Here is a 16,164-nt window from a genome sequence, read left to right as displayed (position 1 = left end):
AATTATTCAGACTTGGGTAAGACACAATGAAATAACTTCCCTCTGGAATATAGTATAATTTTCTCCATCATTCATTCAAAAGTTCTCTTGCTAAGTAACTACTAAATTTTAAAACTTATATTAGCCACTTTGGTGACTATTCAGAAAATCAAATATCAATTCTGCTTAGTGACTTCAAAAATACTCTAAAAGATAATCTACTATGATATGAAATTTAAGACCTATCATTTAATATTATTACTTCTTTTTAAAATTATATTAATATTTCCTTATTAAGTAGAACACAAAAATGAAAAATCATCAATTTTTATCAGAAAAATTACCAATTTATTCTGAGCCTTTTAGTTAGAGTCACAAAAGATTTTATTTTTAAATTGCTTTATTGAGATGTAATTGCTATATAAAACTATATATATTTGATGTATACAATTTAATGAATATATATATATATATATTTTTTTTTTGGTGGTACTAGGGGTGGAACCCAGGGGCTTTTCTGCCTCCAGGCTATACTCCCAGACCTATTTTATATTTTATTTGGAAACAGGGTCTCACTAAGTTGCTGAGAGCTTCACTAAGTAGCTGAGGCTGGCTTCGAACCTGTGCGATCCTCCTGTCTCAGCCTCCCAAGCGCGGGGATTACAAGTGTGCACCACCACGCCTGGCCAATTTAATGGGTTTAAAGAATATGCATACACTTGTGCAACTGTCACTACAAACTAAAAAACAAACATATATCCAAGTGGCCAAATGCTTCCTCCTGCTCCTGTTTTCCTGTTTTGTTTAGTTTTGCTTTGTGATAAGGACACTGGAATCAACCTTCCTTACAATACGTTAAGTGTACAGTACAGCATTATTAACTATGAGCGCTATGCTATGCAGCAGATCTGTAGAGCTTATTTATCTGGCATAACTAAAATTTTGTACCTGCTAAACAGCAACTTTCCACTTTCTTCTCTCCTAGTCCTTGATAATCACCATCCTACTCTCTTCTCTTTAGAGATTAACTACTTTAGAAATGTCATGTAAGTGGAATCATGCAGTATTTGTCCTCTGTGAATAGCCTTACTTCACTTAGCATCATGTACAACCTCCAGGTTCATCCATGCTGTCTCATATGGCAGTATTTTTTTCTTTTTTTGAGGCTGAATAACATTCAATTGTGCATATATACCACATTTTCTTTACTTGTTCATCCACTGGTGGACATTTAGGCTGTTTCAATATTTCAACTATTAGAAATAATGCTTGAAGAATGTGGGAGTGCAGACATCAATTTCAATATAAATTCAATTCAATATCTATCTATCTATCTATATATCTATATCTATATCTATATATCTATCTCTCTCTCTCTCTCTCTCTCTCTCTCTCTATATATATATATATATATATATATATATATATATATATGTGGGATTGTGGGATTGCTAGATGATATAGTCACTTTTTTTGTGGTACTGGGGTTCCTGGAAACCCTCTACCTTCAGGCTACACTCTCAGACCCATTTTTTAATATTTTTATTTGGAAACACGGTCTCTTAAGCCAGTGCAGCTGGCTTCGAACCTGCATGATCCTCCTGTCTCCACCTCCCAAGTTGGGGGATTACAAGCATACGCCACCACACCCGGCTAGTTACTTCATTTTTAACTGTTTGAAGAGCCTCCACACTATTTTCCATAGCAGTTGCACCATTTTCCATTTTCACTAGAAGAATACATATCCTCACTAACTTTTTTTTTTCAGTACTGGTGATGGAACCCAGGGGCATTCTACCTCTGAGCCACACCCCCAGGCCTATTTTTTATTCTTTATCTTGAAACAGCGTCTCACTGAGTTGCAGAGGGCCTCACTAAGTAGCTGAGGCTGTCTGTGAACTGCAATCCCCCTGTCTCAGCCTCCCAAATGCTGGAATTATAAGCGTGCACCATCACTCTTGGCTCTTTTTGGTTTTATTAAAGAACCAGTGTGATAGGCATGAGAAGATCTAATTGTAGTTTTGATTTGCATCTCACATGATTAGTAAAGCTGAGTGCCTTTTCATGTACCTGATGGACATTTGTATGCCTGAATTGAAGGAATGTTTATTCGTATCCTTTGCTCATTTTTAATTGCATTGCTTATTTATTGGCTATTGAGTTATATTTCTTATACATTTTGGGTTGTAATTCCTTATTACATATATGGTTTGCAAATATTTTCTCCCATCCCATACGTTGCTATTTCACTCTGTTGGTTGTTTCCTTTGATGTACAAAAGCTTTTTAGTTTAATATCTACATGTAAAAGAATAGAATTAGACTATCATCTTATACAATGCCCAAAAATCTACTGGAAATGGATGAAAGTCTTAAACATAAGACTGGAAACTGTGATACTTCTAGAGGAACACATGGGGAAAGTTTCCTTGAGATTGGTCTGGACAATGACTTCTTGGATGTGACACTAAGCACACAGGTAACAAAAGAAAAAAATAGAAAAAATTCTTGTTTCTATTTTACAGCTCTTGCCCTCCTTCAGTGTTTCAGACACTATGGCATTCCCAGTGATGCCATGCCAAGGCCTTTGTGCCATGGTTCCTGGTCGCTGCAATGCCCCCCATATCCGCATATACTTTCTCTAGTAATTTACTCAGATCTCAGTTCAAATGCTGCTCCTCAGAGGGCTTCCCTAATCACCCCATGCAAACACTCTCTTCCCTGTTTTTTTTTTTTAAAATTTTCCTAACCTACTCATTTTTCTCCTTCAGGACATTTGAGAACCACCACCTTAGTTCCTTGAGAATCTAATACCTAGTAAAAGCTAATAAAAATTTGCTAAACTAATAAAGGAATCTTGATGAAATATTTCTTTTGTGTGTTAGTTTCAGATGATATTTTTGTTATCTCAAGAAACACTTTTATTCTCCCTTTCACAACTCCAGTTTTTAAGGAATTTTTTATTTTTCTAATTGTAAAACTTTGCTAAAGATAATGTGATTCTAATAAAAAATTTAAAAACAATCCCTATACCCCATTTAAAAATAATCATTAAATACTAACAAGCATATTAGGCTCCAGATATTCCCTGGGAAATTCTGTGATGGTTGGAAATCTAGCACATTTTATTATTTTGTAATATTTATACTAGTGTCTATTTTGCTATTGGCTCTTAAATAAGAACACAGCTGCATTTGTCTCTGGCAGCTGTGCAACGGTTGCACTCCACCTCTAACTACATAAATCTCTTCTTCTCATATGATCTTAACATTTGTTATTCAAATATGTGTTTGAAAAATTACAAAATCCTATGTGTTATGGGCCTTCATGCTTGCTCAAGAATAACTAACACCTGGAATGTTAAATATGAGGATATCGTTCATATATTGCAAAATAAGCTTTGTGATTCTATTCCAAAGATTAAAATGTCATGGCTGAAAGGCTCCTTAGAAATCATCCAATCCTACATTTTTATATGGGGAAATAGGCACAGAGGAAGGATGAGACAATGATTATTGATTATCTTACATAGACTTAGGCTGCGAATCATAATTGTTAACCAAAGATCTTATTATCTTACATGAAGTGGCAATTTTAAATAAACAAGAATCTCAGCAAAATTTAACTATATAAAACAGTAAATAATACATAGATTTTCAGCTATTCAGTTTTCCATAGTATTCCTCTACTCTTCCATCATAGTTAATTTAAAAGCAACCTTTAGTTGAATAACATAGCCAGGTGTGGTGGTGCACACTTGTAATCCCAGTACTTGGGAGGCTGAGACAAGGATTGAAGATTTGCAGCCAGCCTAAGCTACTTCATGAGGTCCCCCTGAAACTTAGTGAAACCCTGTTTCAAAATAAAGAATAAAAAATAGGGCTGGGGGTGTAGCACAGAGGTAGAATGCCCCTGGGTTCAATCCCCAGTACCACACACACACACACACACACACACACACACACACATAATGATAAATAATATAAGCCGAGTGTAGCGGTGCATTCATGCAATCTGGGTACTTAAAGGCTGAGACAAGAGAATTGCAGGTTCGTGGCCAGCCTCAGCAACTTTGTGAGACCTTCAGCAGCTTAGTGAGACCTTGTTTCTAAACAAATATAAAATAGGGCTGGGGGTGTAGCTTCGAGGTAGAATGCCTTTAGGTTCAACCTCCAGTAAGAACATTGGAAGATACAATGTGAAAATTATCTAATGATGATGAATTATCCCACTAATATGATTAAAATTTTTGAATTGTATTTCTTATAAAGAATTCAATTTGTACTCATTACCTTCCCAAACCTGAAGTAAGCACAGTATTGAACCCTGAAACAAAAAGCCTAAGGAATCCTGGGAATCTTTCAAAATTTCAACTGTCTCCTTCTCTCAGCCCCTCTATGTGTAGGATGACTGAGTAAATCCGGCAATTAACACTGAGAAGGGAGTTGTTTTGGTGAGATAAGAGCTGAGGCTTAGGTAGGCATGGCTCAGTGCAGGACAGAGACAACGCATGGGACATGGGCATCAGAGATCTCAACCACTCACTAGCCTTGTTCTGTCACCAATCAGCAGTGTGACCTGAGTAAGTCTTCCCCTTCACTTACAATTGCTCATCTTCAAATCAGAGGACTGGATAAGAGTGTTTCCCCTTCTCCAAGAGGCTTATTGGTGATGTGAGCTGCCCACCGTCCACCTCTAAGGCCCACTCCCTTCATGCACACGGAGCTGCCCTAGGGCCAAGTTCTGATTCCTTACCTGGACAAACGCTCCACCTCTGACAGCTTCCTCATCTTCAGAGCTTTGTGGGCGAGGGCAATGACACGGAAGCCTTGCACTGTGTAATTCCTCAGCTCCTCTGGGAAAGTCTTGGGCACTGTAGAGACAGAAGGAAGAAAGAGGGAGCATCAGAGGCTGCCTAGATCTCAACCAAGCCTCCCAATTCTTGCATTGTGCCTCGTTTTAACATTCATGTCATAAAACATTTTATCTGTATGTGGAACTGGCAATCGAACCCAGGGGTATTCTAACTCTGAGCTACATCCCCAGGCCTATTTTATTTATTCTTTTGAGACAGGGCTTCACTAAGTTACCACATGCCAGCCTCATACTTGCAATCCTCCTGTCTCAGCCTCCCAAGTACTAGGATCATAAGCATGTGCCACCAAGCCCAGCATGCCATGAAACTTCTAGAGAACACTTACAGCTTCTGCCCAGAGCCAAAGACAACTTCATTGGTTTGTTATTACTTTGATGGAAATAAATGCAAAGGATGTACTGGTGCCCAGAATGGAATGTTTTGTGCCTTCAAATTTATGTGTCTTATCCCTACTGTGATTATATTAGGAGGTGGGACCTAAGGGAGGTCATTGGGTTATAAGAATGGAGGCCTCACAAATGGGATTATAACATAATAAGCCATACGAGAGATGATGTCTCTTGCCACTATATAAAGATATAGCAAGACAGCTTCCATCAGAAACTTCCATCAGAAACTGCACCTTAATTTTGGATGTTTCAAATTCCAGAACTGTGAAAAATAAATTTTTATCACTTAAAGTATCCAATCTGTGGAATTTTACTATAACAGCCTACGCTGGCCAAGATAAAATGTGTGTCAGTTTTGACTGAGTTCAGTGTCTACTTGGATAAAATACAAGAAAGAGCTGGTCTTCCAAACCAGGGGTTGACAAACTATAGTACACAAGCCAATGGACCATGCTTGCTTTTGTAAATAAAGTTTTATTGAAACACAGGTGTGCCCATTTGTTTGCTCACTGTCTTTGGCTGCTTTGGGGCTATAGAAACAGGGCTGAGTAGTAAATACAGATACTCCATGGCCAGCAAGGTCTAAAATATGTGCTATCTGGCTTCTTAAAGAAAATTTGCTAATCTCTGTGTTATATGATGGATAATATAATGTCAACATTTGTGTATTTTGGTATGCTAGCTATATTTATATATTTATAAACTCTTCAGGGTTTATACTGTGTCTATGTGAGCATTAGAAAAAAAGAAGCTGGGCGTGGTGGCGCACGCTTGTAATCCCAGAATTCGGGAGGCTGAGACCAGAGGATCGCGGTTCGCGGACAGCCTCAGCTACTTAGTGAGGCCCTCTGCAACTCAGTGAGACCCAGTTTCAAAATAAAGAATAAAAAATAGGGCATGGGTATAGCTTGGAGGTCAAATGTCCTTGGGTTCCACCTCCAGACTCCCCAAAAAATTAAAAGAAAAAAAAAGGAAAAAAAAAAAAGTAAAAGAGAGAAGCACAATGGGAGGTGTACTAACTAAGGTGCAAAACAACAGGGTTCTAGTTTCTACCCCCAACCTGCTTTCTGAGCCTGACCATGTTAAATCTTTCTTCTGCACCTCAGGTTCTTGCCCATAACATGAGTAGGTTGCAGATCCCCATATTTCATTTATCTCAGAATTTCTATAATTCTAAAATATCCTAAAGATGGGGATTCAGTGTCAAGGAAGCTTCCAGCTCTCTATTTATTATATAGGATGGGGTGGGAGCCACCGAAGAGAGTATAAGCCTATGTGAAAATTCAGAAGTGATGACAACAGAAAGAACTGAAAGGGCTGCGACAAGGATAAGAAGTGTCAGGTGACAGACACATCCCTTCCTGACAGAGCAGGGATAATAGAAACCAGGATAATGTCATCGGTGTCTGTGTGGCTCCAAACAAACAAACAAAAGTCAGGTGTAGGCGGTAACCTGGGAAAGGCAGGGTTAATGGAGACAGTGAGGAAGATCAAAGGCAGGAAAGAAGGGGGCACTTCTAAGGTAAATAAAAAGGATTCTAAATAGAGAGAGCAATCACTTGCAAATCTGGAATTCTGAGCACAAATTGATGGCTATCAGCAATCACAAGGAGAATATGGATGAAAATCAGGAGACAAAAAGGCCAATTTTGTCCAAATGAACTCATCTATATGCAACAATATTCTTATAAATCTGGCTGCTGCTTAGAAAGTACATAGGTTTATAAGACCAAGAAATAATACAAATCATCTCACAGCCTGAAACTGAAAGATAAAATTTCTATAAAATGATCAATCACCTTGCTCTAATATCATCTAATCTACCCCAATCACTTTTTTCCTAAAAATAAATATATTTTCTCTATTTCCCTTCCATCTGTCTGTCTGAGCCCCTAATTGTGCCACCCCCCACCGAAGGTGGCAGAGCATTCTGTCTGCAGAACGAGGCTGATGCCCAGACCTCAGTTTCCTGGCATCCTCCTCATTCTCACCTCCCTGCTTCTCTGAGTAGCTCCTATTGTACCCTCAAAGCTTTGCTCCAGTCTCCTTCCCTGGTGCCCATTACAGTTGTACTTTTCTGGCCGGATCACAAGCAGATACTTATTCTCTGCCTCTGGGCCTTGAAATTGTCACCACTGCCTTATAGGATCTTCTAGAACACTTTCCACTCATCCCTAAACCAATCTGGTCTACACTCAATGGTTGTGGAGCTTTATGTGCTCACTTGCTTTATTTATTTATCTATTTGCTTATTTTTAGGGTGCTGGCATTGGCTTTTGGGGCTTGGCTTTTTGACATATGTAATTTCTTGAAAGAGGAAAGGGTCATTACCTGTTTCAGATCTGCAGAACCTGGCCACCATCTCGGGGGCACCCTTCATGTAGACGTGAAAGTGATGGTTCCCAGCCAGCTGAGCGATCACAGACATCCTCTGCAAGCTTGATGAAAATGGAAACTGGCGCAGGATGACGATGGCTTCCACAGGACTCTGAAAGGGCATCAGTGAGAGGGCATGTGGAAAGGTAGTTGTGTGTGTGTGTGTGTGTGTGTGTGTGTGTGTGTGTGTGTGTGTGTTGCAGTACTGGGGATGGATCCCAGGGGCATTCTACCTCCGAACTACACCCCCAGCCATGTGTGTGTGTTTTACTGGACCAAGGGGTATTCTACCTCCGAGCTAAAGCCCCAGCCTTATTTTATTTTTTTATTGTGAAACAGGATCTTGTGAAGTTGCCAAGGGCTGAGTTGCTGAGGCTGGCTTTGAACCTGTGATCCTCCTGTCTCAGCCTCACAAGTACTGAAAGTACAGGCATGCGTCACTATATCTGGCAGAGAAAGCTTTTACGTGCTATTGCTGAGATGCACACCAACAGAAGGGCTTAGTCTGCAAAGAGCCTAGGACAGGCATCATGAAGTAGGATGTTTGTCACAATACTGATATTTTCCTGGCTACTTCTAAGGTGACTTTCTCAACATTATTGGTTTTCAAGACCCTTCCTTTTGGCTGCCTGGAGAAATCTTAATTACCTTCCAGGCTAAGTTCGCCTCTTCTGTGACGCTTCCCTCTCTCAGAAACAGCATTCTACCCCAGCTCTGGACTCCCACAGCTCATTCGTCAGCCTTTATTATAGTACTTGGCACATGGTATTGCACTTATTTGCACCCGTATTGATTTTTTACAAATCTATGTGCAATTTCAACATGAGCTCAGTGTGCCTTGTTTTGAACTCTAGCACAATGTTCTAGCACACATAGGTACTTGGTAAGCCTTTGCTGAATAATCTAATAAACTCAGGGCTGAAGAAATGATCAAAACAACTGTGGAATTTATTAGGATAATGCTTTAAAATGGAAATATGAAAGTATGTGAAAGTCAAATTTCACCAGTCTTAAGGGAAAAGAGCTACATGATTTAAAGCAGTGAATCATACCTGACTGGCTTTTGGTCCTGGTTTTATTATGGTGTTTGAGTCTGCCACACTGAATTTGCAGGAGTCTGCATTGCAATCTTCCATTTTCTGTAATAAAATGAAAATATATATACAATTCCTTGGAGAAAAATAATAAGAAATAAATATCTCTTACTTGCTTATCATCTTAATCTTTCCAAACCCCTTTTTATTTATTTCTCTTTCAGGACAATTATCTTAATATGATCACTGTTGACTTTCTGTTGTGTTGATTTATAGTAAAGACCTTACTTCAGAATAATCAAAAAGCCAAAAATACTGGAAATACATTCTACATAGTAATTGATGGGAAGTGTGTCTGGCTAGAGGTTAAGGGCCCTTCCTAAATTGTTGTGTCTACTAGTTGGAGGAGAGCTTAAGTGGAGATTTTGTTCCAAGGTTGTAGAGCACAAGAGCTCTCAGATGGGTTAGAATTGTATCCTGAGATAAACATGAGACTACTTCTTTATGATATTCTATTACTAGCCTAATTAGTTAGCTAGAGAGTTAGAAAGTTAGCTGCTGGAAATTAGAAAGCACATCTGAAAATGTCACAACGGTAAAGTCAGTATCTTTGAAAACCCAATATTAAAATACCTAAAAAAGCAGATAACAGAAAATATGAGCTAGTATCTGGTTTCCACTATCACTTATTTCTTTAACCTTGGGGACCTGGTTAAAGGTCCATTTTCATATTTCCATTTTTCATTCATTTCTTAGATCTTTCTTCTGAAAAGAAAAAAAAACATTCTTACATCCCCTCTAGAGCTAAAATTCTTAAGAATCTATAAGTATAGAAAATTTTCCCTCCTCTCTATGTTTAATGGAAGGTTCCTAACAAAGGATATTTAACTCAAGATTGCTTCTGACCTAGCTTTAAACTCAATGAATAATCTTGCATTTTAATGCTTTATCTGGGGTGGATACAATTGTTCTGACAGTTCTTACAGAGATAAAACTAAAGATTTATGTTCCCAAATAAGACCCTAACTTGTATGTCACCTGTACATAGATCAACCCTCCTCCGATAGAGAAGGGGGCACTTAGGATCAGGATCAAAGTCACATGTAGTAAGGACTCTGTGAAACTTATCATCTTGTCAATTACAGTGATGCTGGTAAGGACATTCATTGTTTTATAGGCTGTGCTCTGATTCTCCTCCACTAAGATCCAAGAGGCTGGTGATTATTTTGTCTTTGTGCCAAAAATTTCTGCATAGCAAATGCTTTCATTTTAACTTACTGATGTTAGAAATTTCCTTTTTACCAGGTTTCTTCCCCTGCCACCCTTTTTTTTTTAAATTTGGCCTCTAGAAAGCTAAAATTTTCCTAATACCCATCTTTATATCAGCCTCTTTGCGAGGTGTACTTCATGCCCCTGCAATGTATTTTATGTATCACTGTAAGTTGCTTTAGAGCTCTTTTTTTCAGAGGGCAACAGAATGTGATTAATTAACTAGCTAATTAATGAACATGCTCTACTTGTTTGGCACCTTATAGTGCTGAAAGCCCCTCGGGGCTCATTGTTTCTATTCTCACTAAAATCCATGAATGAGATATTATCATTCTGAATGAGCATGTGAGGGGTCAGGCTAAGAGCCTTGGTTCTGGCTTTGCCATCAGGGTGGAGAGGGTGGAGCGCAAGGCTCTCCCCACCTTGGCATGGCAGCCTCCGGCGTGCATTCACACCCTTCATTTGTCAGCTACATTCTGCTCAGAAAATGGAACCACATGGAATGAGCGTCCTCCAGCTGGGTGTGCTGACCACTGCTGTCCAATACAGTGGCTATGGGCCACTGTGGCCTTTTAAATTTAAGTGAACTGAAACCAACTGAAATTAAAATTTCAACTCTACAGTTGCATTGCCACATTTCAAGGGATCATGGCCACAGATGTCCTTGCTTTAGACTACATATTCTCCAAAGGTGTTTGGAGAACAATTGTATCAACACATTATGGCTGTCAAGGTTTTGATTAAGTAGGTTTGGCAAATACTGCATACTACATACTCTCTTGAATACTTATGACATACCATACTATATTTAACAATTCCTGCATTCAAAAAAAATCAATTTAATTTTGCTTAGTGTTATGGGACCCTATTTCATGTCGCACCTCTTAACAGAATTCTTTAGAATTCTTTGGAATTCAGAGGTTGACAAATTCTGGAAGTATTAGACCAGAATTCATAGTAATTTTGGAATCCTCTCTGGGTTTTAAATGAAACTGGAAGTGCTTCAGAACTCTGAGTAAGGGTTCTTCGTGTTCTCCTCATTCAATTAGACAAACTGTCACCTTACCCAGGCAGTGCCTTCAAACATCTTTAGGTCCAGAGGGTCTCCCTGGATGGTCCCGTCAAGAAGGATCAGAGAGTGGCAGCTGGCCATGGCTGCACACAGTGGGCCCCAGGGCAAAGCCTTGCCCGAAGCAAAGCTGTGAACTTTCTGGAAACTGGTAGAGAGGATAATTTAAAAAGCTAAAATCTTTAATGAAACCATTTTGTACATTCTGTCCCTTACATCTTACTAAGGTAGAGCTATAGTCACCTCACGCATATACTCAAAACTCTTCGGTGCTTCTCCACACTCTATGTGATTAAATCCAGACTCTTCAGCCTGGCAATTAAGGTCCTATCTGCCTCAGTTCTATCTCACTAACAGCTGCTACTCCTACTAATATCATTTATTTATTTATTTATTTATGGTACTAAGGATTGAACCCAGGAGCATTCTACCTCTGAGCTAAATCACCAGCCCCTTTTAATTTTTATTTTGAGACAGGGGATCCCTACATTGTTGAGGTTCTCTTTAAGTTGCTGAGGCTGGCTTTGAACCCCCAAACCCTCTTGAAAAGCCAGGTATAGAGACCCATGAGCAGAACTGAGATAGATCCCGGTCACAGCCCAGAGCATCTTCTGCAGCCTCACACTGCCTGTGTGCTGTTACTCACGCCTGTTCTATTTTCCCCATGGTCACTTTGAAAAGCATCTGTGTGGCTCCTCCTCTGAATGGCAGCTGCCTCAGCCACTGTTTGAAGTCAAACATGGGAGTAGCCAGAGCTTAAGAGCAGAGTCCATCACTCTCAGACAGAGGAAGCAGGTGTTAGCTTTGCATAGATATCTATGGGGTTATCTTCTCCTCTCCATAGTGCCATTTTTAGCTCTCATCTATAAAATTTCTATCTCTGTCCTTCAAAACTATCTCAAATGGCCGGGCGTGGTGGCGGATGCTTGTAATCCTTGCGCTTGGGAGGTGGAGACAGGAGGATCTTGCAGGTTCGAAGCCAGCCTCGCTGGCTTAAGAGACCCTGTTTCCAAATAAAAATATAAAAAATAGGACTGGGAGTGTAGCCCAGAGGTAGAGGGGCTTCCAGGAACCCCAGTACCACCAAATAAATAAATAAATAAATACCTCAAATGACATCTCTTTCAGAAGGCTTTCATTGATCCACTAAATTTCAAAATGAATTTCTACCTTTACTCACCACGTTATTAGAAACATCAAGATTGTGTGTTATTTCTAGCAATCTTTACTGCTTCTTTATTCTGACTTTCTGCTTTAGCAGTAATAACATTTTGGCCTGTGTTGTACACTGACAGTGAGAAAATTTGCACCTTCTGATCCATAGACTGTGAACTCCACAAGGGAGAAGAGGGAGCCCTTCTTTCTTGGGTCCCCTACTACCACTGCCTGCAGGAGCCACCCAGGCAGCCTTTGTAGTTTTTAATCAAGCATGGCTTCAATTTTGTTCTTTGCTCTTCTGTTTTATTCATTGGGTTTCTTAATTATCCACCTCATTCTATTCCACTTTTCATGTGGAATTTGAAGACCTACTTTCCCTGCCTGATTCAGAACTTAAGATGCATTTAACTAAACAGTACAGAAAGGTTGGGAGTAGATTCCAGCCTCTTATTATCTATATTTGATGTGACTCTCATCCCTCAACACTAGAAGGGTGGATGTGAGTATCACCAAGACAACCCCTCCATCACTCATTTCATCTTCTCTTAAGGGGCCTACCAGTTGTCAGCAGTAGGGACGGTTCCCCAGAGGTCCAGCCCATCTTCTGTAAGAGTGCCTGTCTGAATAAAAATTAGAATTGGTATTAGTATAAGCTTTAAAACTTTTAATTAAGCCAGGCATGGTGGCACATGTTTGTAATCCCAGCATATGGGAGGCTGAGACAGAAGGACTGCAGTTCACAGACAGCCTCGGCTACTTAGGGAGGCCCTATGTAATTCTGTGAGACCCTATTTCAAAATAAAGAATAAAAATAGAACTGGGGGTATAGCTCAGAGGTAGAATGACCCTGGGTTCCATCTCTGGTACCACACCAAAAAAATATTTTAATTATGTTGTGTTTTAGATGAAACCCAAATTTTCCAGAAATTACTGTAGATCCAGTCCAGACACCTTTTTTGTAGGCATTCAATTTTATTTTATTTTATTTTATTTATTTATTTTTATTTACTTATTTATTTATTTATTTTTTGTGGGTCTGGGGATGGAACCCAGGGGCATTTGACCTCCGAGCCACACCCCCTGCCCTATTTTTTTATTCTTTATTTTGAAACAGAGTCTCACTAAGTTGCGGAGGGCCTCACTAAGTAGCTGAGGCTGTCTGTGAACTGTGATCCTCCAGTTTCAGCCTCCCGAATGCTGGGATTACAAGCGTGCGCCACCACGCCCGGGTTGGCATCCAATTTTAAATCAGATGTCACCTGGTTCCCCAAAGACGATGCCCATAACTAGGTATCACAGTTAGATACAGATTGTCCCCTGAAGAGCTCATGTATCAATGCTCAGAGTTGATGTAATTAATTTGTGATGGTTTTACTGGGTGGTGACCTAGGTAGATAGAGTGCAGCTGAAGAAGGTGGGTCCCTGGAGGTGTGGTCTAAGGGGCTGTTTTTGTCTTTGAATCTCTTTGCTTGCTTGTTCTCTCGCTTCCAGCCTTCATGATGTGAGAGCAAGCTTGTTCTCTCCCTCTCGGCTTCCTGCAATCATTCCCTGAGCTCTGCATAACCCAGCCTCACAAAGACTGAACCATAAACTTCCCAATACCGCGAGCAAGTAAATGTTCCTCTTTCTAAGTTGTGTGGTCAGTTGTTTTCAGATTACTGTAGTGAGAATATTGACTGAAACACCAGGTGATTCTAGTTACTGATGGTAAAATGCCAGTGTTTTATTTTGATTTTGTTTTTTGTTGCATCTGTTTTGCTTTTGTTATAGAAGAAGCTCAGTAAGTGAAATTCCAGCAAGAACCAGCTTGAGTTTGACTCTTCAGTTGGCACCTACTGTCTTTTCAAGATAGAATTCAGAATTTCTTTGCTTTTTTCCACGAGACTGTTTAGTTCACAATTTGCCATCTGGTTCAGAGTAATTTTCTGAAAATATGGGTGACACAGTGACTGTCCAGATTGGTAATGAAATGTTGATAAAGGGCTTTGAGACTACAGAGAGAAACTAAGTGCTAATAATAACTATTAATTAATGCCTATGAGTGGATTTTATTGTTGGATCAAGAGGAAAACGTTCAGGATCTATGATTTACAGTATTGTGGGAACATATTTGTCAGATATTATAACAGAGAAAGCAAAATGGAACTGAGCACCATCACAGCACTTCATTTCCTCACTGCTTCTCAGACACACATTTACCGTAGACCCTGGTGTGTTGCTGTAGCAGCTAACAGCATCAGCCTGCTTAACACCCCGAGTGAGCGGAGCTGGATGCAGCTGCTTCAGCACCACCAAAGGAGGGCAGAGTGCCCCTAGGAACTATGAAATATCCTCTTGCAGCAAGGACACCCGGTCAAGTTTTTTAAGGTCATCTCTCCATCAGATGTTGAACTCTGTAGTTTCTTATCAAATGATATGTTCTATCATCACAGCACATTTCATATCAACATAAGGTGAAGTGCTTGCGATGCTTTTCATTCTTACACTGAACAGATAGGGTTGAGGCAGTTTAAAGGCAAAATGAGCAGCAGAAGCGTTAGACAGTGGCCTGTAGGCAGGTTGGCAAGGCAGAACCAGAACCAGTCCTTCTGGAATCTTCTACCCCTAGAAATGTTAAGTGAATTGTGCAGTCTGCAAAGATGAAACTCATTCCGGGTTTCTGAATTAAAGAATTTAGAAAGCCAGGGGCAGTAGCACATGCATGGTGGTGCATGCCTATAATCTCAGTACTTGGGAGGCTCACACAGAAGAATCACAGGTTCAAGGCCAGCCTCTGCAACTTAGTGAGGCCTGCAGCAACTTAGTACCACAGGAAGAGAGGGGGGAGAGGAGGGGAGAGAGAGGAGAGGAGAGGAGAGGAGAGGAGAGGAGAGGAGAGGAGAGGAGAGGAGAGGAGAAAGAAGGAAGGAGAATAGAATCTTTATTTCATTGATTCAATTGGACTTTATAAACAGCTATTATTGTGTGAGTTATTAATTTAATGATAATCACTTTTAAAAAAAAATCTACTTGCTTCATTTCATTCCTGAATTTTGTAGGAACCCCAATTTGTCCATTTACCTTCCAAAACCCATTGGGTTCCATTTCAAAAAGAGTTAATCACTTAATTCAAACTGAAATGTTTTCCCAATGACTAGATTATGTTTTTAAACATCAATATTTTGAACATGAAAACAGATAATAGTGTATCAAAACAGAAATGAAACCATGCTAGTTCTCTATGTGAAAATGACCCATATACAATAAAGCTAACCATAAATAGAAAGAAAACTAAATTGTACTTGAAGTCCTAAAGGAAAGAAGATAGAGAAAGAAACCTCTTACCATAAATACAAGTCAAGGCTTGGGCCAAATTGAATAAAAACAGAGAACTTGTCATAGAGAACTTCTAACAAACCAATATAAAATAGAAATATGTATGGGAATGAACAGACTCAGAAGCCCAGTGATAGATACCTTCTAAATTGAAATAATATTAAATGGAAATTCAATATTGTAACTTCATATTGATACACTTCTATAATGTGAAAGCTCAAATTGTATAATTTGAGATAATTGTAGTTCAACTTTTTTTTAAGAGACAAAGAGGAAGTGGAGGATACATATTCAAGGAAGAATGTGGGTCATTTCAATAGGGAGAGAGCACCTTTAGGGTTTCAGAGTTCTTTTATAGGAGACCTCATGCAGGGGTAGGTAGGGGTGCACAGCAGGGGTGGAGTTCTGGACTCCCTCAGACCCTCAGGTTCCTGATCAGTGGGTGGTGGATGGGTGGCACCTGAGCCTGACCTTCCTTATGGAGCCTTTGTGTCTCAGGAATCTCAGGTGGGGTGATCGTCCTTTATAGTTAAGGGTGTGGGCCTACTGAGATTTTGCCCAAGAAAAAAAGCAGGCCCTAGAGAGTGAAGATAGGGATTATGAAGTCTCTAGAATATAAAGCTATAATTACTTCTTTCTTTCTAGTTTATCTCTTGTTTTTTACTATTATTGTAGTTGAACTTTTTGTCTCAGAGAGTCA

The 16,164-nt window shown here is 39.6% G+C and overlaps 1 protein-coding gene across 1 annotated transcript in view; it reads right to left on the bottom strand.

The window, feature by feature from the left end:
* Window positions 1-16,164, bottom strand: part of ATP13A5 (ATPase 13A5) — a gene marked incomplete at both ends in the record, with an annotated part of 111,463 nt that overhangs the window by 36,819 nt on the left and 58,480 nt on the right. Inside the window, 5 exons of the mRNA XM_080696678.1 lie at window positions 4,734-4,851; window positions 7,575-7,731; window positions 8,672-8,758; window positions 10,989-11,139; window positions 12,708-12,769. Of these exons, the coding sequence (XP_080552804.1) occupies window positions 4,734-4,851; window positions 7,575-7,731; window positions 8,672-8,758; window positions 10,989-11,139; window positions 12,708-12,769 (575 nt within the window). The remainder of the gene's footprint in view (window positions 1-4,733; window positions 4,852-7,574; window positions 7,732-8,671; window positions 8,759-10,988; window positions 11,140-12,707; window positions 12,770-16,164) is intronic.

The sequence above is a fragment of the Muscardinus avellanarius genome (assembly GCF_963383645.1).
Source record: "Muscardinus avellanarius genome assembly, chromosome: 5".
NCBI lineage: Eukaryota > Metazoa > Chordata > Mammalia > Rodentia > Gliridae > Muscardinus > Muscardinus avellanarius.
Note: the sequence above shows the minus strand (reverse complement) of the source record. Positions and strands in the feature narration are given on the sequence as shown.